Source organism: Pelophylax lessonae (assembly GCF_965119305.1).
Source record: "Pelophylax lessonae genome assembly, chromosome: 3".
Classification (NCBI taxonomy): Eukaryota; Metazoa; Chordata; class Amphibia; order Anura; family Ranidae; genus Pelophylax; species Pelophylax lessonae.
In genome coordinates, this window is record NC_138770.1 from 679,591,274 (window position 1) to 679,612,932 (window position 21,659).

The 21,659-nt window shown below is 44.8% G+C and overlaps 1 protein-coding gene across 2 annotated transcripts in view; it reads left to right on the top strand.

Annotated features, from left to right (window-relative positions):
• Positions 1-21,659, top strand: part of LOC309549185 (ALK tyrosine kinase receptor-like) — a 1,241,121-nt gene that overhangs the window by 837,235 nt on the left and 382,227 nt on the right. For both annotated transcript variants that reach the window (XM_082249296.1, XM_082249297.1), the window contains one exon: positions 15,197-15,330. In XM_082249296.1, the coding sequence (XP_082105422.1) occupies positions 15,197-15,330 (134 nt within the window). The remainder of the gene's footprint in view (positions 1-15,196; positions 15,331-21,659) is intronic.

The following is a 21,659-nucleotide window of genomic DNA, read 5'->3' on the forward strand; positions in this document are numbered from 1 at the left end:
TCCATACTCCTACTACTAGACCTGTCTGCAGCCTTTGATACTGTTGACCACCTGCTCCCTCTCAATCATCTCGGTTCCCTTGGCCTGCAAGATTCTGCCTCCAGTTTGCAACTGGCACTTCTTTTTATTCTATATGCCTGCTGTCATTGATAACTGTATAGGGGTGCTGGTCCCCACCTATAGAAAATGGACTAAGACTTGGAAGGACATGCGTACCTTTGGCCCAAGGATTACCTGATCCAGTACTAACCTTTTCCCAATACCTTTCAATATGTGGTCTTACCTGGAGCCCAATCTTATTTATGAAAGTGTCCCCAACAGGTTCTCTTTATCCTGCACATGCACACCATGGTCCCATTCATTTCTAGAGGCAGCTGTACTCATGGTGGCCAACCTAAACAACTTAAGACCCACCTCATTGCTCCCATTCCCACTCAAGTGTCCCCAATAGGTTCTCTTTATCCTGCGTATGCACACCATGGTCCCATTCATGTTCCCTTGGCCTGCAAGATTCTGCCTCCAGTTTGCAACTGGCACTTCTTTTTATTTTATATCTCTGCTGTCATTGTTAACTCTATAGGGGGCTGGTCTACACCTATAGAAAATGGGCTAAGACTTTGAAGGACATGCGTACCTTTGGCCCAAGGATCACCTGATCCAGTACTAACGTTTTCCCAATACCTTTCAATATGTGGTCCTACCTGGAGCACAACCTTATTTACGAAAGTGTCCCCAACAGGTTCTCTTTACCCTGCACATGCACACCATGGTCCCATTAATTTCTAGAGTGAGCTGTACTCATGGTGCCCAATCTAAACAACTTAAGACCCACCTCATTGCTCCCATTCCCACTCAAGTGTCCCCAATAGGTTCTCTTTATCCTGTGCATGCACACCATGGTCCCATTCTTTTCTAGAGGCAGCTGTACTCATGGTGGTCAACCTAAACAACTTAAGACCCATTCCATTGCTCCCATTCTCCTCTAAACTTCTAGAACGCTTAGTCTACAACCGTCTTTGCTCCTACCTCAGTGAAAATAACCTTCTTGACCACTTACAGTCTGGCTTTCACTCACAGAAATTGCCTTCCCAAAACTCACTAATGATTTACTAACTGATAAAACCAATGACCACTACTCCATACTCCTACTACTAGACCTGTCTGCAGCCTTTGATACTGTTGACCACCCGCTCCCTCTCAATCATCTCGGTTCCCTTGGCCTGCAAGATTCTGCCTCCAGTTTGCAACTGGCACTTCTTTTTATTTTATATGCCTGCTGTCATTGATAACTGTATAGGGTGCTGGTCCCCACCTATAGAAAATGGACTAAGACTTTGAAGGACATGTGTACCTTTGGCCCAAGGATCACCTGAACCAGTACTAACCTTTTCCCAATACCTTTCATTATGTGGTCTTACCTGGAGCCCAACCTTATTTATGAAAGTGTCCCCAACAGGTTCTCTTTATCCTGCACATTAACACCATGATCCCATTCATTTCTAGAGGCAGCTGTACTCATGGTGGCCAACCTAAACAACTTTAAGACCCACCTCATTGGACTAATGGACTAAGACTTGGAAGGACATGCGTACCTTTGGCCCAAGGATCACCTGATCCAGTACTAACCTTTTCCCAATACCTTTCAATATTTGGTCCTACCTGGAGCCCAACTGTATTTATGAAAGTGTCCCCAACAGGTTGCATGACCGCACAAATACCAGTTAAAGTAACGTATAAAATGCCCTGGTCATGTAAGGGGGATAAAACCTTTCCGGAGGTCAAGTGATTAAATCCCGCCATGTTTCGCTCCGTCATCGCCTTATTACATTGAGCGATTGCTGACGCTTCAAACATTTAGGAAACAAATTGGCGTCTATATAATGAGGTAAGATGTGACGTGACGGTAAATAACTGTAAATTTTATGGGACGTCTTTAGAATTAATGATAGTTTAAGTAAAAAGAGTAAATGAGGAAGATCGTTCATCAGGAGATCACTTCCTATAAGTTTATGGCGTTATTGACGGCTCAATAACAATATATTTTCAATGTTCTCTGGGAACAAAGCGCTAATGCACCCCTCCCCCCACCCACCACCGCGCCACCTTTTTATCTCCATCATTTCATGTCAGAAGCTTTTATAAGAAGAATAAGAAGCAGCGAGAACATTATATAATTACTTCCCGGCTTCCCTCCGCAGTCACACAAGTGGATCGTCTGCATTAAACTTTAAAGGGCGAATTCATAAAGCAGAAAATGCGGCTTTTAACGAATATTCACTGGCGGAGAATCAGTCACTGTCACTCCAAACACACGAAAGAAGATTCACCTGCAGAGAATGTTTGGTGAATATCAGATTCACTGCTTCATAAATAAACCCATTCTTTAACCACTTAATCTTCTCAAGGTTTTATCCCCCCCCCCCCCCCCCCACTCATGAAAAGGCCATGAAGAGCTTTCTTTTGGTGGTATTTGACCCCCCCTGGGTGTTTTATTCTGTAATATATAAATAAAAAATACCAAAAATTCAGAAAAAAAATAAATATATATATATATATATATATATATATATGTAAATATATATATATATATATATATGTAAATATATATATATATATACAGCCCTCAAAAAGTCCACTCGCCTGCCTGCATTTTGCGAGTGGAATGATAAGGATGGCGAGTAAGGGCTGTGCTGTATGAGGAATGTATTATTGCCTGCCGCCGTTCACAGCGCGTTCACTGCTCTGCGCCCCATGGTGGACTCTGCGCCCTGAGCCCACCCATTGTGTGACAATAGCGAATGAATATTCGATATTGTCACATGGATCCTCCACCGGAACCTCCTCCTGGCCAATCAGGAAGCGGGTCCGTGACCCATTTCCTGATTGGCCGAAAGGCGAACAATTGCCATTGGCCGAGGAGGAGGACTCGGGAGACGCAGAGGATTGAGGAGAAGCCGTCGCTGCATCAGGTAAGTGCACGCTGGTCTCTCTGCATGCTGTGGGCACTCTGCATTGAAAGGGGGCACGCTGTGGGCACTCTGCACACATTTAACAGTGTCATTTTATGAGATATTTTACGAGGGCGTGTTTAGGGACGGAGCAGGGTAGGGTTTGGGTGGGGCAATAAGTGGCGAGTAACTCTTAAGGCCTGGCCAGTAGCTCAAGACTTGAAATTTTGAGCCCTGTGTATATATGGTATATATGGTATATATATGTATGTATGTATGTATGTATATATATATATATATATATATATATATATATATATATATATATATATATATATATATATATATATATATATATAGTGTGTATATATATATATATATATATATATAGTGTGTATATATATATATATATATATATATACACATATATAAATATATGTATATACATATACCACATATATATGTATATATATATATATATATATATATATATATATATATATATATATATATATATATACAGTGGGTGCGGAAAGTATTCAGACCCCCTTAAATTTTTCACTCTTTGTTATATTGCAGCCATTTGCTAAAATCATTTAAGTTCATTCTTCTTCCTCATGAATGTACACATAGCACCCCATACTGACAGAAAAACACAGAATTGTTGACATTGTTGCAGATTCATTAAAAAAGAAAAACTGAAATATCACATGGTCCTAAGTATTCAGACCCTTTGCTCAGTATTTGGTAGAAGCCCCCTTTTGATCTAATACAGCCAGGAGTCTTTTTGGGAAAGATGCAACAAGTCTTTCACACCTGGATTTGGGGATCCTCTGCCATTCCCCCTTGCAGATCCTCTCCAGTTCTGTCAGGTTGGATGGTAAACGTTGGTGGACAGACATTTTTAGGTCTCTCCAGAGATGCTCAATTGGGTTTAAGTCAGGGCTCTGGCTGGGCCATTCAAGAACAGTCACGGAGTTGTTGTGAAGCCACTCCTTCGTTATTTTAGCTGTGTGCTTAGGGTCATTGTCTTGTTGGAAGGTAAACCTTCGGCCCAGTCTGAGGTCCAGAGCACTCTGGAGAAGGTTTTTGTCCAGGATATCCCTGTACTTGGCCGCATTCATCTTTCCCTCGATTGCAACCAGTCGTCCTGTCCCTGCAGCTGAAAAACACCCCCACAGCATGATGCTGCCACCACCATGCTTCACTGTTGGGACTGTATTGGACAGGTGATGAGCAGTGCCTGGTTTTCTCCACACATACCCCTTAGAATTAAGGCCAAAAAGTTCTATTTTGGTCTCATCAGACCAGAGAATCTTATTTCTCACCATCTTGGAGTCCTTCAGGTGTTTTTTAGCAAACTCCATGCGGGCTTTCATGTGTCTTACACTGAGGAGAGGCTTCCGTCGGGCCACTCTGCCATAAAGCCCCGACTGGTGGAGGGCTGCAGTGATGGTTGACTTTCTACAACTTTCTCCCATCTCCTGACTGCATCTCTGGAGCTCAGCCACAGTGATCTTTGGGTTCTTCTTTACCTCTCTCACCAAGGCTCTTCTCCCCCGATAGCTCAGTTTGGCCGGACGGCCAGCTCTAGGAAGGGTTCTGGTCATCCCAAACGTCTTCCATTTGAGGATTATGGAGGCCACTGTGCTCTTAGGAACCTTAAGTGCAGCAGAAATCTTTTTGTAACCTTGGCCAGATCTGTGCTTTGCCACAATTCTGTCTCTGAGCTCTTCAGGCAGTTCCTTTGACCTCATGATTCTCATTTGCTCTGACATGCATTGTGATCTGGAAGGTCTTATATAGACAGGTATGTGGCTTTCCTAATCAAGTCCAATCAGTATAATCAAACACAGCTGGACTCAAATGAAGGATGATCAGAAAAAATGGAAAGCACCTGAGTTAAATATATGAGTGTCACAGCAAAGGGTCTGAATACTTAGGACCATGTGATATTTCAGTTTTTCTTTTTTAATAAATCTGCAACAATGTCAACAATTCTGTGTTTTTCTGTCAGTATGGGGTGCTATGTGTACATTCATGAGGAAGAAGAATGAACTTAAATGATTTTAGCAAATGGCTGCAATATAACAAAGAGTGAAAAATTTAAGGGGGTCTGAATACTTTCCGTACCCACTGTATATATACAGTGCATTGCGAAAGTATTCACCCCCTTGAACTTTTCAACCTTTTGCCACATTTCAGGCTTCAAACATACAGATATAAAACTGTAATTTTTTTTGAAGAATCAACAACAAGTGGGACACAATCATGAAGTGGAACAAAATTTATTGAATATTTCAAACTTTTTTAACAAAAAAAAAAATTGGGCGTGCAAAATTATTCAGCCCCTTTACTTTCAGTGCAGCAAACTCTCTCCAGAAGTTCAGTGAGGATCTCTGAATGATCCAATGTTGACCTAAATGACTAATGATAATAAATAGAATCCACCTGTGTGTAATCAAGTCTCTGTATAAATGCACCTGCACTGTGATAGTCTCAGAGGTCCGTTTAAAGCGCAGAGAGCATCATGAAGAACAAGGAACACACCAGGCAGGTCCGAGATACTTAAATAAATAAAAATAAAGTACAGCGCCAACAAATATTAAACACAAATGTAGAATATTCCAGTTTGATGAAAAAGTCCCACAAATGCAGATACTAGACTCTGTCCATAGGACAACAATCAGTCGTATACTGCACAAATCTGACCTTTATGGAAGAGTGGCAAGAAGAAAGCCATTTCTTAAAGTGGAGTTCCACCCATTTTTAATAAGTTGGATTACATAGATGTATGTAATCCCCTTTAAAACAACTTTTACCAATGGAAACTTTTTTTTCTGCTAGTAAATACCTTATTTTCTGCTTTATTCATCCTCTCCTCACTTCCGGGTCCGGTCGGCGATTACGTAATTCGGCGATTCGCAGGGTGTGCTGGGATGTATCTCAGGGCATGAAATCTCACATTATTACACAAGAGATGAGCTGTACTGCGTGCTCTGCCCCGCCTCTGCCCCGCCTCCACCCGCCTCCGCCCCACCTCCTCTCAGTGAGCTGTACTGTATGTATTGTATTGAGGCCGTGCTCCGTCCGCCTCCGCCCCGCCTCCTCTCAGTGAGCTGTACTGTATGTATTGTATTGAGGCCGTGCTTCGCCCCGCCTCCGCCCCGCCTTCTCTCAGTGAGCGAGGACTGAAAGCATTATATCCTCACTGAGCTCACTGAGAGGAGGCGGGGCAGAGGTGGGGCAGAGCACGCAGTACAGCTCATCTCCTGTGTAATAATGCAAGATTTCATGCCCTGAGATACATCCCAGCACACACTGCGAATCGCCAAATGACATAATCGCCGACCGGACCCGGAAGTGAGGAGAGGATGAATAAAGCAGAAAATATGGTATTTACTAGCAAAAAAAATAAATAAAAGTTTCCATTGGTAAAAGTCGGTTTATAGGGGATTACATACATCTAAAGCAGGGGTGGGGAACCTACGTCCCGGGAGCCGTATACGGCCCTCAAAGTAATTTGGTCCGGCCCCCCTTGCAGCTGAGTCTGTGTCTCTCAGCTGATCTGTCAGAACGGCGCCAATGCTTCCTGTATAGTTCTATCAAATGCACTCCGCCTGTGACCAATACAGGAAACATCACCTCTTCCTCCAGCGTGGCGCCGCTGCTAGCCAGCATTTACCGCCAGCAGCACACACAGCAGTACCAGCCAGAGCCAGCAGTACAAGCCAGAGCCAGCAGTACCCACAGCAGTAAAAGCCAGAGCCAGTAGTACCCACAGCAGTATGAGCCAGAGCCAGCAGTACCAGCCAGAGCCAGCAGTACCCAAAGCAGAACCAGCAGTACCCACAGCAGTACCAGCCAGAGCCAGTAGTACCCACAACAGTACCAGCCAGCAGTACCCACAACAGTACCAGCCAGAGCCAGCAGTACCCAAAGCAGAACCAGCAGTACCCACAGCAGTACCAGCCAGAGCCAGTAGTACCCACAACAGTACCAGCCAGCAGTACCTAAAGCGCAGTACCAGCCAGCAGTACCAGCCTGAGCCAGCAGTATCCAAGGCAGTACCTACAGCACAGTACCAGCCTGAATCAGCAATACCCACAGCAGTACCAGCCTGAGCCAGCAGTACCCACAGCATAGTACAAGCCAGCAGTACCAGCCTGAGCCAGCAGTACCCACAGCAGTACCAGCCAGCTGTACCCACCAGCAGTACCAGCCAGCTATACCCACCAGCATTACCTGCCCGCAGTTCTTTTCAAAACTTACCACCACAAAGTCGACTGCGCTTCAGACTGACCGACGCAAACCTGGAAAACCAGTTGCGAGTAGCAACATCATCAATACCAGCTAACATCACACACTTCACCAAAGAGAAGCAGTTGCAGCCATCACATTAGGGGTGAGTTAATTACATTTTTGACCAAATATAACATTTTTAAGTTGATAAGTTTGTACGGCCCCCGAATGATTTTATAAATACCCAAATGGCCCTTGGCAGAAAAAAGGTTCCCCACCCCTGATCTAAAGCTACTAAAATGGGTGGAACTCCACTTCAAAGATATCCATAAAAAGTGTCATTTAAAGTTTGCCACAAGCCTCCTGGGAGACACCAAACATGTGGAAGAAGGGGCTCTGCTCAGATGAAACCAAAATCAAACTTTTTGGCAACAATGCAAAACCTTGTTTGGCATAAAAGCAACACAGCTCATCACCCTGAACACACCATCCCCACTGTCAAACATGGTGGTGGCAGCATCATGGTTTGGGCCGGCTTTTCTTCAGCAGGGACAGGGAAGATGGTTAAAATTGATGGGAAGATGGATGGAGCCAAATACAGGACCATTCTGGAAGAAAACCTGATGGAGTCTGCAAAAGACCTGAGACTGGGACGGAGATTTGTCTTCCAACAAGACAATGATCCAAAACATAAAGCAAAATCTACAATGGAATGGTTCACAAATAAACATATCCAGGTGTTAGAATGGCCAAGTCAAAGTCCAGACCTGAATCCAATGGAGAATCTGTGGAAAGAACTGAAAACTGCTGTTCACAAACGCTCTCCATCCAACCTCACTGAGCTCGAGCTGTTTTGCAAGGAGGAATGGGCAAAACTTTCAGTCTCTCGATGTGCAAAACTGATAGAGACATACCCCAAGCGACTTACAGCTGTAATCGCAGCAAAAGGTGGCGCTACAAAGTATTAACGTAAGGGGGCTGAATAATTTTGCACACCCAATGTTTCAGTTTTTTATTTGTTAAAAAAGTTTGAAATATCCAATAAATTTCATTCCACTTCATGATTGTGTCCCACTTGTTGATTCTTCACAAAAAATTACAGTTTTATATCTTTATGTTTGAAGCCTGAAATGTGGCAAAAGGTCAAGAAGTTCAAGGGGGCCGAATACTTTCCCAAGGCACTGTATATATATATATATACATACACATACACACACACACACACACACACATATATATATACATTTTTGAAGATGGTTATATTCATTCAATCGCATTCTATCCTATTGTTTTTTGTATTCTATGTTATTCTTTTATTTTCCGTTCTATTCATTTTTTTTTATTTCTTTTCTATTCTATTCAAATTTATTCTATTCGAAATTCAAATTTCTGAAAACAATTATACTGTTATATGCTTTCTATTCGTTTCTATTATTTATTCTATTCTGTTCTATTTATTATTCAAATTTAAATTCATTCTATGCGAAATTTAAATTTTGAATGATAGGTGTATTCTTTCTATTTTTTTCCATTCCATCCTACTCTTTCCTATTCTAGTATATTCTAGTCTTTTATTTTTTATTCTATTCTATTCTATTTGAATTCAAAGTTATTCTATTCAAATTTTGGGAAATTGTTATATTCATTCTATTCTATTCTCTTCTATTCAATTCTATTATTTTCTATTTTATTCTACTCTATTCAAATTTTAATTTATTCTATTCGAATTTTGGAAAAGGGTTATATTCTTTCTATTTTATAAATGTATTCTATTAGAAATTCAAATTTTTAGAAGATGGTTATATTCTTTCTATCTCATTCTATCCTATTGTTTTTTTCTATTCTATGTTAATCTTTTATTTTCTGTCCTATTCTTTTTTGTACCTGGTATATTATATTCTTTTCTATTCTATTCAAATGTATTCTATTCTAAATTCAAATTTCAGAAAACAGTTATATTGTTATATGCTTTCTATTCTTTTCTACTATTTATCCGATTCTGTTCTATTTATTCAAATTTAAATTTATTCTATGCAAAATTTAAATTTTGAAAGATGGTTATATTCTTTCTATTCTATTCTATTCCATCCTATTCTTTTCTATTCTAGTTTATGCTATTCTTTTATTTTCTATTCTATTTCTATTCCATTCTTTTTACATTCAAATTTATTCAATTTGAATTTTGTTAAATGGTTATATTCTTACCATCCTATTCTTTTCTATTTTATTCTATTCTATTTTATTCAAATTTTACTTTATTCTTTTATTCGTATTTTGGAAGAAGGTTATATTCTTTCTTTTTTATTCTGATCTTTTTTTTTTTCAATTCCATTCTATTCTATCCTTTTTTTCTATTCTATTCTTTCTTATTGTATTAAAATTTATTCTATTTAAAATTCAAATTTCAGAAGATGGTTATATTCTATTTTATTCTAGTCTATCCATTTTTTTCTATTCTATTTTTTTTCTATTCTTTTATTTTATATTCTGTTCAGTTTTACTCTATTATATTCTATTCTTTTATTTTATATTGTATTTTTTTTTCTCATCTGTTATATTCTTTTTTATTCCTTTATTTTTATATTTAATTTTATTGTCTTCGGATATTCAAATTTCAAAATTGTTAAAAATGTGTTACTGTTGTAATTTGGAAGTTCAGGTACATCTGAATTTCCGAATAATGAAAAATTTGTCCAAATTTAAATCGGAACGAAACAAACTGCACATGCCCAGTCAACATGAATTTTTCACACACATGAACTTTAATGGCATCCCAGTCTTAGCCCGTAGGGTTCAGTATTGAGCTGGCCCACCCTTTGCAGCTATAACAGCTTCAACTCTTCTGGGAAGGCTGTTCACAAGGTTTAGGAGTGTCTATGGGAATGTTTGACCATTCTTCCAGAAGTGCATTTGTGAGGTCAGGTACTGATGTTGGATGAGAAGGCCTGGCTTGCAGTTTCCGCTCTAATTCATCCCAAAGGTGTTCTATCGGTTTGTCAGGACTCTGTGCAGGCCAGTCAAGTTCCTCCACCCCAAACTCGCTCATCCATGTCTTTATGGCATTGACACCGACACCGATCCCCCTCCCTGTTCTGCCTGCTCCGGATTCCCCCGGTGTGCCCTCCTTTCACTGTGCCAATCCCCCTCCTGCAGCGCTGCAAGCTTCCCTGTCCTGTAAAAAAAAATATCAAATTGTAAAAAAATAATAATAATCTTTATACATTGTAATGATTTATTTTAAAAATGTGCAAAATAAAATAATTGTAAACATTTTCACGATTTTTTTTTTTAAATGTAAAAAAACACATAACAAGGGATAATTCACACAGGTTCTCTGTTATGTTTGTGTCCGCTAATAATGATGTTACTGTATATTTAATGAAAATGATTTCTTGGCTTCCCTGTCCTGTAAAAAAAAAAAAAAAAATTAAAAAAACTTATAATTAAACATGAATAAATAATTTTAAAAAATTGTAAAATAGTTGTCAAAAACTTTACATAAAAAAAATAAAAGTTATACATTTAAAAGAAAAATTTTAAAAACAATTAAAAAAGGGATAATTCACACAGGTTCTCTGTTATGTTTGTGTCTTGATATATTGGGGGGGGTTGGGGGGGGGGGCTTGATTTAAATCAAATCCACCCTGTGCTCTGGATCAACTGCAGGTATAGGATTGTGTATGTTTGGTTCTTTTTTTTATTTTTTGAACTAGATTAGGGTGACCAGACGTCCCCAGATTGAGGACACTGTCCCCGGTCTAAGTCTGTCCCCTGTCTGTCCCCGGATTGAGGACACTGTCCCCGGTCTAATTCTGTCCCCGGTCTGTCCCCGGATTGAAGACACTGTCCCCGGTCTAAGTCTGTCCCCGGTTTTGTCCCCAGATTGAGGACACTGTCCCCGGTCTAAGTCTGTCCCCGGTTTGTCCCCGGATTGAGGACACTTTTCCCAGTCCAAGTCTGTCCCCAGTTTTGTCCCCAGATTGAGGACACTGTCCCCGGTTTGTCCCCGGATTGAGAACACTGTCCCCGGTCTAAGTCTGTCCCCGGATTGAGGACACTGTCCCCGGTCTAAGTCTATCCCTGGTTTGTCCCCGGATTGAGGACACTGTCCCCAGTCCAAGTCTGTCCCTGGTTTGTCCCTGGATTGAGGACACTGTCCCCGGTTTAAGTCTGTCCCCGGTTTTGTCCCCGAGATTCGGGGCCTGATGGCTCGGATGCTGACGTCCTCTACTGTACAGGAGATGAGTAGATGGGGGGGTGTTTCTAGACAGGTGAGGGCAGTGGGGGAGGAGGGGTCAGAGCTGATGCAGCTGCATGGACAGATGGAGAGTTTAGCTGTTGTGGGGGAGGGGCTAAGAGGTGGCTGCAGAGATAATCTGTGAGAGAAGGGTGCAGAGGAGAGCTATTTATGTGGGGGCAGAAGAGTCCTCTGTGCATAGAAAACCTCTGAAATCTGTACTCTATGCCTAACACCCTCCTGTGTATTATGCAGTCCTGGTCCCAGCACTCTGTGTATTATGTAGGCTGTGCCCAGCGCTCTGTGTATTATGCAGTCCTGTGCCCAGAGCTCTGTGTATTATGCAGTCCTGTGCCCAGCGTTCTGTATATTATGCAGTCCTGTACCCAGCGCTCTGTGTATTATGCAGTCCTGTGCCCAGCGCTCTGTATATTATGCAGTCCTGTGACCAGCGATCTGTGTATTATGCAGTCCTGTGCCCAGTGCTCTGTATATTATTCAGTCCTGTGCCCAGCGCTCTGTATATTATTCAGTCCTGTGCCCAGAGCTCTGTATATTATTCAGTCCTGTGCCCAGAGCTCTGTATATTATTCAGTCCTGTGCCCAGAGCTTTGTGTATTATGCAGTCCTGTGCCCAGCGCTCTGTGTATTATGTAGTCCTGTGCCCAGCGCTCTTTGTATTATGCAATTCTGTGCCCAGCGCTCTGTGTACCATGCAGTCCTGTGCCCAACGCTATGTGTATTATGCAGTGCTGTGGCCAGCACTCTGTGTATTATGCAGTCCTGTACCCAGCGCTCTGTGTATTATGCAGTCCTGTGCCCAGCGCTCTGTGTATTATGTAGTCCTGTGCCCAGCGCTCTGTGTATTATGTAGTCCTGTACCCAGCGCTCTGTGTATGATGTAGTCCTGTACCCAGCACTCTGTGTATTATGCAGTCCTGTGCCCAGCGCTCTGTTTACTATTTAGTCCTGTGCCCAGCGCTCTGTGTATAATGCAGTCCTATGCCCAGTGCTCTGTGCACTATGTAGTCCTGTGCCCAGCGCTCTGTGTATTATGTAGTCCTGTACCCAGCGCTCTGTGTATTATGCAGTTCTGTGCCCAGCGCTCTGTGTATTATGCAGTCCTGTACCCAGCACTCTGTGTATTATAAAGTCCTGTGCCCAGCGCTCTGTGTATTATGTAGTCCTGTACCCAGCGCTCTGTGTATTATGCAGTCCTGTGCCCAGTGCTCTGTGTATGATGTACTCCTGTGCCCAGTGCCCTGTGTATTATGCAGTCCTGTGCCCAGCGCTCTGTGTATTATGTAATCCTGTGCCCAGCACTCTGTGTATTATGCAGTCCTGTGCCCAGCGCTCTGTGTATTATGTAATCCTGTGCCCAGCACTCTGTGTATTATGCAGCCCTGTGCCCAGCGCTCTGTGTATTATGCAGTCCTATGCCCAGCACTCTGTGTATTATGCAGTCCTGTGCCCAGCGCTCTGTGTATTATGCAGTCCTGTGCCCAGCGCTCTGTGTATTATGCAGTCCTGTACCCAGTGCTCTGTGTATTATGCAGTCCTGTGCCCAGCACTCTGTGTATTATGCAGTTCTGTGCCCAGCGCTCTGTGTATGATGTACTCCTGTGCCCAGTGCTCTGTGTATTATGCAGTCCTGTACCCATCGCTCTGCATATTATGCAGTCCTGTACCCAGCACTCTGTGTATTATGCAGTCCTGTGCCCAGCGCTCTGTGTATTATGCAGTCCTGTGCCCAGCGCTCTGTGTATTATGCAGTCCTGTACCCAGTGCTCTGTGTATTATGCAGTCCTGTGCCCAGCACTCTGTGTATTATGCAGTTCTGTGCCCAGCGCTCTGTGTATGATGTACTCCTGTGCCCAGTGCTCTGTGTATTATGCAGTCCTGTACCCATCGCTCTGCATATTATGCAGTCCTGTACCCAGCACTCTGTGTATTATGCAGTCCTGTACCCAGCGCTCTGTGTATTATGCAGTCCTGTGCCATTTGCCAAACTTGGTCCTCTTAACCACTTTGCCACTGAGTACCGTAGTACTACTGCGGCAAAGTGGCTCGTTATCGTCTGACGACGTAGACCTACGTCGTCAGACACTCCCCCTTGTGGGCGGCGCTCGCGCGCCGCCGAAGGCTCGCTCCCGCTGTATTCAGTCACAGCGGGAGTCGGGTCAGGGGAGGAGCAGCGGCAATCGCCGCTGCTCTGCCCCGATCGTCGGGGATCTAGTGTGGAGATCCGCCCGCCTGTGTAAACACAAGCGGGCGGATCTCCCAAGTGACAGGGAGTGACAGATCGGAGTGTTCAGCATAGCTGAACATGCGATCTGTCCCTGGCTCACACAGTCACCTCCCCCCCCCCCACACGTCAGTAAGCACCAGGCATACATTAACCCCTCCCTCTCTAATAAAATTAACCCCTTCCCTGCCAGTGTCATTTTTACAATAACAGTGCATATATATAGCACTGATTACTGCAGTAATGTCACTGGTACCCCCAAAAGTGTCAAAAATGTCAGTCAAGGGTCCGATCTGTCCGCCGCAATGTCGCAGTCCCGCAAAAAAAAAAATCGCAGATCGCCGCCATTACGCGTTAAAAAAAACCCACCAAAAATGACAGAAATCTTTCCCTTTGTTAGTAAACACAATAACTTTTGCGCAAACCAATCAAAATACGCTTATTGTGAATTTTTTTTACCAAACATATGTAGCATAAAACAAATTGGCCAAAAATTTAAAAACATTTAGATTTTTACATTTTTTGGGGGGGAATTTCATATAAAAAAATTTGAAAAATATTGTTGTTTTTTCAAAATTTACGCTCTTTTTTTGTTTATAGCGCAAAAAGTAAAAATCGCACAGGTGATCAAATACCACCAAAAGAAAGCTCTGTTTGTGGGAAAAAAAGGACGTAAATTTTGTTTGGGTATGGCGTCGCACGACCGCGCAATTGTCAGTTAAAGTCGCACAGCGCCGAATCGCAAAAAGTGGCTCAGACGTAAGACAGCAAAATGCTCCGGGGGTAAAGTGGTTAAACTGGATGGACTTGTGTCTTTTTTCAACCTGACTATATAACAATGTAACTATATAACTATGTAACTATATAACTATGTAACTATATAACTATGTAACTATATAACAATATAACTATTTAATGATGCTGTACGTATGTGATCTGTAGGCTGCAGCGCTCTTCTGTGTAATCTTTATGACTATTGGGAGTTGAGTACAGTTGGGATGAAGTCGTCTTCGGTAGTCTTGGGAAGTTGTAAGCGCCCAGTCTTGGGAACGCAGGCATGTAATCCCCCCCCCCCTCTGAACACATCCTCTATTTACAAAGTAGAACGTAAATCGAATCTTTATGAGCGCCCTTAGGCAGCTGAGCTCCCCTGACTCGGGTGGGTGCTGGGTGTGTGTGTGTCCGGGGAAGAATGGGCGCTGTGTTCTGGAATGACAACTCTGATGATTCTCCTTGTGTCGCGAATTTCGTAGATGAAATTAGCGGCGTCATCGCAGCCCCCCCCCGCCGCCGGTAGCCAATGAGGTCTCATTCCAGCAAAACAAACTTCCCAGCACAAGACTAGAATACGTCTTCCCTTCTATAGACTATAAAGTCAGGTGGACTCTTTTCCAAAAAATAATAAATAAAAATGGTGGCACGGCGAGCGATGGCGCGTGGGTGCGGGGGGCGACACGGGAGAGCCTTGTGGATACTCATCTCCGTCTTTCTCTGCTTTTGTTTCCTGATCTCTACCGAATTCAGATGGGTCGTCATGGGAGGACCGGTGCGACACAAGGGAAAGCCGTTCAGGATCTCCTTGGACTACGTCGACGAGGAAGGTGGGACGGCCGCCGCCGCCGCCGTGGACGCGTTCGCCATGAAGAACTGCACACGAGGTAAATTCCTTTACATCCTGCGCTGTGATTATGTAACGTTTTTCTGTGAGATGCAAATTTAATGTCAGATGAACACACTTAAGTCTATTAAAAATGGAATAACATAAATTTCTAATAAGCTAAATGGCCGAGCGATTGGGGGAGGGGAGGTGTTGCGGGGGAATTAGAGGAAAGTGTTTGACTCCAAATCACTGAAACGGTTCAATGACGGGGGAAATTTTTTCGTATGTGAAAATTAACTGTTTTGCTGGTTCAGGTCTTCGTTTGTCGGGAAAGTGCGCAAAAAATCGCACACTTTCCTAACACGCTGCCCTTTAGCAAGTGCGCATCGGTGTCATTAACTGTTAACGTAGCTGGAAAAAAGGGCGCGCCAAACTGCATGGTGCCGCATGTTTTTGGAAAAGAGACGTGGACTGGATTGAAATGAATGGGCTGCCCTGCGCGCAATGCATGGAAGCGTGCAAAGACGCATGGAAGCGTGCAAAGACGCATGGAAACGTGCCAAGACGCATAGAAGCATGCAAAAACGCATGGCAACGTGCAAAGATGCATGGAAGCATGCCAAGACGCATGGAAGCATGCAAAGAGGCATGGAAGCGTGCCTTGGTCGCACCTTTACGTCTGGGCTAAGCCTAAAGTAGAAACATCAGACGGAGGAATTTTTTGCGCCCATTCACATTTATCTGTTCCTGCGGTGAGGGCCAGGAGAAGGGGTGGGCAGGAGGGGGGCTGCCCTGGGCACTGTAGTATCATGTGAGATTTAGGGGGGCGCGACACAAGGAGATTGGTGGAGGGGATTAGGGTTGGGTGGGGAGAATTTGGGTGGCAGCAGGGGGTAAGAATTGTTCTAGGATGGGAAATTTGGGGGGATTTGTGTTGGGTGGAGGGATAGTGGAAGAGGATTTGTGGTAGGAAGGGAGATTTGGGGCGTTTGCGCTAGAAGAGGTGATATGGTAGAGGGGGAATGGGATTTGTGCTAGGAGGGGAAGTTTTTTGGGGGGAGATTTGTGCTAGTAGGGATGATTGGGGGGATTTTTGTGCAAGGAGGGGGGGGGTTGTGCTAGGAGTGGGCAGGAGGGGCGGCTGCCCTGGATACTGTAGTATCATGTGAGATTGGGGGGGGGGGGACCACAAGGAGATTGGGGGAGGGGACTAGTGTTGGGTGGGAGAATTTGGGTGGCAGCAGGGGGGTAAGAATTGTTCTAGGATGGGAAATTTGGGGGGATTTGTGTTGGGTGGATGGATAGTGGAAGAGGATTTGTGGTAGGAAGGGAGATTTGGGGTGTTTGTGCTATAAGAGGTGATATGGTAGAGGGCGAATGGGATTTGTACTAGGAGGGGAAGTTTTTTGGGGGGAGATTTGTTCTAGTAGGGATAATTGGGGGGGGATTTTTGTGCAAGGAGGGGGTGTTTGTGCTAGGAGTGGGCAGGAGGGGCGGCTGCCCTGGGTACTGTAGTATCATGTGAGATTGGGGGGGGGGTGCGCCACAAGGAGATTGGGGGAGAGGATTAGTGTTGGGTGGGAGAATTTGGGTGGCAGCAGGGGGTAAGAATTGTTCTAGAATGGGAAATTTGGGGGGATTTGGGTGGAGGAATAGTGGAAGAGGATTTGTGCTAGGGGGGGGGAGTTATTGGGGGGAGATTTGTGCTAGTAGGGATAATTGAGGGGGGGGTTGGGCAAGGAGGGAGGGTTTGTGCTAGGAGTGGGCAGGAGGGGCGGCTGTCCTGGGTACTGTAGTATCATGTGAGATTGGGGGGGGGGGGGGTGCACCACAAGGAGATTGGGGGAGAGGATTAGTGTTGGGTGGGAGAATTTGGGTGGCAGCAGGGGGTAAGAATTGTTCTAGGATGGGAAACTTGGGGGGATTTGTGTTGAGTAGAGGGATAGCGGAAGAGGATTTGTGCTAGGAAGGGAGATTTGGGGTGTTTGTGCTAGAAGAGGTGATATGGTAGAGGGGGAATGGGATTTGTGCTAGGAGGGGAAGTTTTTGGGGTGAGATTTGTGCTAGTAGGGATGATTGGAGGGATTTTTGTGCAAGGAGGGGGGGTTTGTGCTAGAAGTGGGCAGGAGGGTCCGCTGTCCTGGGCACTGTAGTATCATGTCAGATCAGGGTTGGGGGGGGGGCGCCACAAGGGGATTGGGGGAGGGGATTAGTGTTGGTTGGGAGAATTTGGGTGGCAGTAGTGGGTAAGAATTGTTCTAGGATGGAAAATTTTGTGGGGATTTGTGTTGGTTGGGTGGAGGAATAGTGGAAGCGGATTTGTGCTAGGAAGGGAGATTTGGGGTGTTTGTGCTAGAAGAGGTGATATGGTAGAGGGGGAATGGGATTTGTGCTAGGAGGGGAAGTTTTTGGGGGGAGATTTGTGCTAGTAGGAATGATTGGGGGGGGGGGGGTTGTGCTAGGAGGGGGAGGGGGGGTTGTGCTAGGAGCAGGGATTTGGAGTGGGGGGGGAGGATGTTTTTTTTTGGGGGGGGGTATGAGGAGTAGAAGATTTGTGCAAGGAGGAGTGGGGGGATGTGTGCTGGGGGGACTTGATGATAGAGAGAACTTAAGCTGGGAGTGGGGATGGGGGAGCAAAGATTCGTGCTGGGAGGGGGGATTTCAGCAGTGGGCAGATTTGTCCTGGGAGGAAGGGGATTTATGCTTAGGGGGTAAATATTTTTCTAACACACGCTCATATATCTTTGGGGGGGGGGGGCGCAGTTTGGCATGTTCGCCCTAGGCTCTAGATGGCCTTGCTCTGGCCCTGGGCTTCGTGACGATTTACACAATGGGGGGGGGGGGGGATTTACTAAAACCGGAGAGTGCAAAATCTGGTGCAGCTCTGCATGAAAACCAATCAGCTTCCAGGATTTATTATCAAAGGTTAACTGAGCAAGCTGAAGTTAGAAGCTGATTGGCTGCCATGCACAGCTGCACCAGATTCTGAGTGCTCCAGTTTTAGGACCCCCCCCCCCCACTTGAGAATAAATCTCCGAAGTGAAGGGAATTCCTCTCTCGCAAAAGGTGTCCCCATTGGATTTCCCCCACCCCATGATCCGGGGACAAATCTAAAAAGTTGCTTTTCACCTCACTGTCTGTCTGAGCGACACAAGTCAAATAAAGCGAGTGAACCTCCCCAATGGGAACGCAGACAGCAATAAAAATCTGACAGAGGGTCTGAGAAACAAAGATCATTTCTGGAACACAATGTAGCTGCTGATATTATGTGTTCTGCGTCTCATCAGGGTGTCACCATTGGTCCTTAATTATTGGTCAGGAGCCAATCAGAATAGTTCCTGGTCACCTGACATCCGGTATTCTGCAAATTTTGTCTCTGGGCTGAGGCCCCTCCCTCCTGATAGATCTGATTTATATACGTGAAAATTATTATTTTACTTCATTTTATTTACCAGGAAGCAGAAATAATCTGCTGCATGTATCCTGTAATATTATTATTATTATTATGCATATAACTAGACATATATATATAAATGTAAAGACATTTTCATTTCACATTTACAATTTCACAGCAAAAATTAAAGGTCATTCAGCAGTTTTGTGTCTCTATTCTATCAACCAAAATGTTTTGTTATCTTAAATGTATCATTATATGACAGTATAGAGGTGATGTACCTGTATAGGACAGTAGAGAGGGGATTTTCCCCGTATAGATGTTTATGACAGTAGAGAGGTGATGTACCTGTATAGGACAGTAGAGGGGGGGGCGTACCTGTATAGGATGGTAGAGAGGTGATGTACCTGTATATAACAGTAGAGAGGTGATGTACCTGTATATAACAGTAGAGGGGGGACGTACTTGTATAGGACAGTAGAGAGGTGACGTACCTGTATAGGACAGTAGAGGGGGGACGTACCTGTATAGGACAGTAGAGAGGTGACGTACCTGTATATGACAGTAGAGGGGGGACGTACCTATATAGGACACTAGAGAGGTGATGTATTTGTATATGACAGTAGAGAGGTAATGTACCTGTATAGGATGGTAGAGAGGAGATGTACCTGTAAATGACAGTAGAGAGGTGACGTACCTGTATATGACAGTAGAGGGGAGGACGTACCTGTATAGGATGGTAGAGAGGTGATTTATCTGTATATGACAGTAGAGAGGTGATGTACTTGTATATGACAGTAGAGGGGAGGACGTACCTGTATAGGATGGTAGAGAGGTGATGTACCTGTATATGACAGTAGAGGGGAGGACGTACCTGTATAGGGCAGTAGGGGGGACATACCTGTATAGGACTGTGGGGGGGGCATACCTGCAGAGGGCAATAGAGGTGGGACGTACCTGTATAGGACAGTAGAGGGGATGTACCTGTATATGACAGTAGAGAGGGGACATACCTGTGTAGGACAGTAGGGGGGGACGTACCCGTATATGACAGTGGGGGGGGGCATACCTGTCTAGGACAGTAGGGGGGGACGTACCTGTATATGACAGTAGGGGGGATGTACCCGTATAGGACAGTGGGGGCGGGGGCATTCCTGTCTAGGACAGTAGGGGGGACCTACCTGTATATGACAGTAGAGGGGTTGACATACCTGTATAGGGCAGTAGATGGGGGGACGTACCTGTTAAGGGCAGTAGGAGGGGGCGTACCTGTATAGGACAGTAGAGCGGTGATGTACCTGTATATGACATTAGAGAGGTGACGTACCTGTATATGAAAGTAGAGAGGTGATGTACCTGTATAGGACAGTACGGAGGTGACATACCTGTATATGACAGTAGAGAGGTGACGTACCTGTATATGAAAGTAGAGAGGTGATGTACCTGTATAGGACAGTACGGAGGTGACGTACCTGTATATGACAGTAGAGAGGTGATGTACCTGTATATGACAGTAGAGGGGGGACGTACCTGTATAGGACAGTAGGGGGGGACGTACCTGTATATGATAGTGGGGGGGGGGCATAAATGTCTAGGACAGTAGGGGGGGATGTACCTGTATATGACAGTAGGGGGGATGTACCCGTATAGGACAGTGGGGGGGGGGGCATTCCTGTCTAGGACAGTAGGGGGGACGTACCTGTATATGACAGTAAAGGGGGGACATACCTGTATAGGGCAGTAGATGGAGGGACGTACCTGTTAAGGGCAGTAGGAGGGGGCGTACCTGTATATGACAGTAGAGAGGTGATGTACTTGTATATGACAGTAGAGAGGTGATGTACTTGTATATGACAGTAGAGAGGTGATGTACCTGTATAGGACAGTAGAGCAGTGATGTACTTGTATATAACAGTAGAGAGGTGACGTACCTGTATATGAAAGTAGAGAGGTGATGTACCTGTATAGGACAGTAGAGAGGTGATGTGCCTGTATAGGACAGTACGGAGGTGACATACCTGTATATGACAGTAGAGAGGTGATGTGCCTGTATAGGACAGCAGAGGGGTGATGTACCTGTATAAGACAGTAGAGGGGTGATGTACCTGTATATGACAGTAGCGGGGGGGGGGGTATCTCTATATGACAGTAGAGAGGTGACGTACCTGTATATGACAGTAGAGGAGGGAGGTATCTGTATGTGACAGTAGAGAGGTGACATACCTGTATATGACAGTAGAGAGGTGACGTACCTGTATAGGGCAGTAGAGGGGGGGACGTACCTGTATAGGACAGTAGGGGGGATGTACCTGTATAGGGCAGTGGAGGGGGGACGTACCTGTATAGGGCAGTAGAGGGGAGGACGTATCTGTATAGGACAGTAGAGGGGGGACGTACCTGTATAGGGCAGTAGAGGGGAGGACGTACCTGTTTAGGACAGTGGGGGGGGGGGTGTACCTGTATAGGACAGTAGAGGGGGGACATACCTGTATAGGACAGTAGGGGGATGTACCTGTGTAGGGCAGGAGGGGGGGGGGGCAAACCTGTATAGGACAGTAGAGGGGGGAGGTACCTTTATAGGACAGTAGGGGAGGACATACCTGTATAGGGCAGTAGAGGGGAGGACGCACCTGTATAGGGCAGTAGGGGGGACGTACCTGTATAGGACAGTAGAGGGGGGATGTACCTGTATAGGACAGTAGAGGGGAGGACGTACCTGTATAGGACAGTAGAGGGGGGACATACCTGTCTAGGACAGTAGAGGGGAGGACGTACCTGTATAGGCCATTAGAGGGGAGGTTGTACCTGTATAGGGCAGTAGGGGGGACATAACTGTATAGGATTGTGGGGGGGGCATACCTGTATAGGGCAATAGAGGGGGGACGTACCTTTATAGGACAGTAGGGGGGATGTACCTGTATATGACAGTAGAGAGGAGACATACCTGTATAGGACAGTAGGGGGGGACGTACCTGTATAGGATAGTAGGAGGG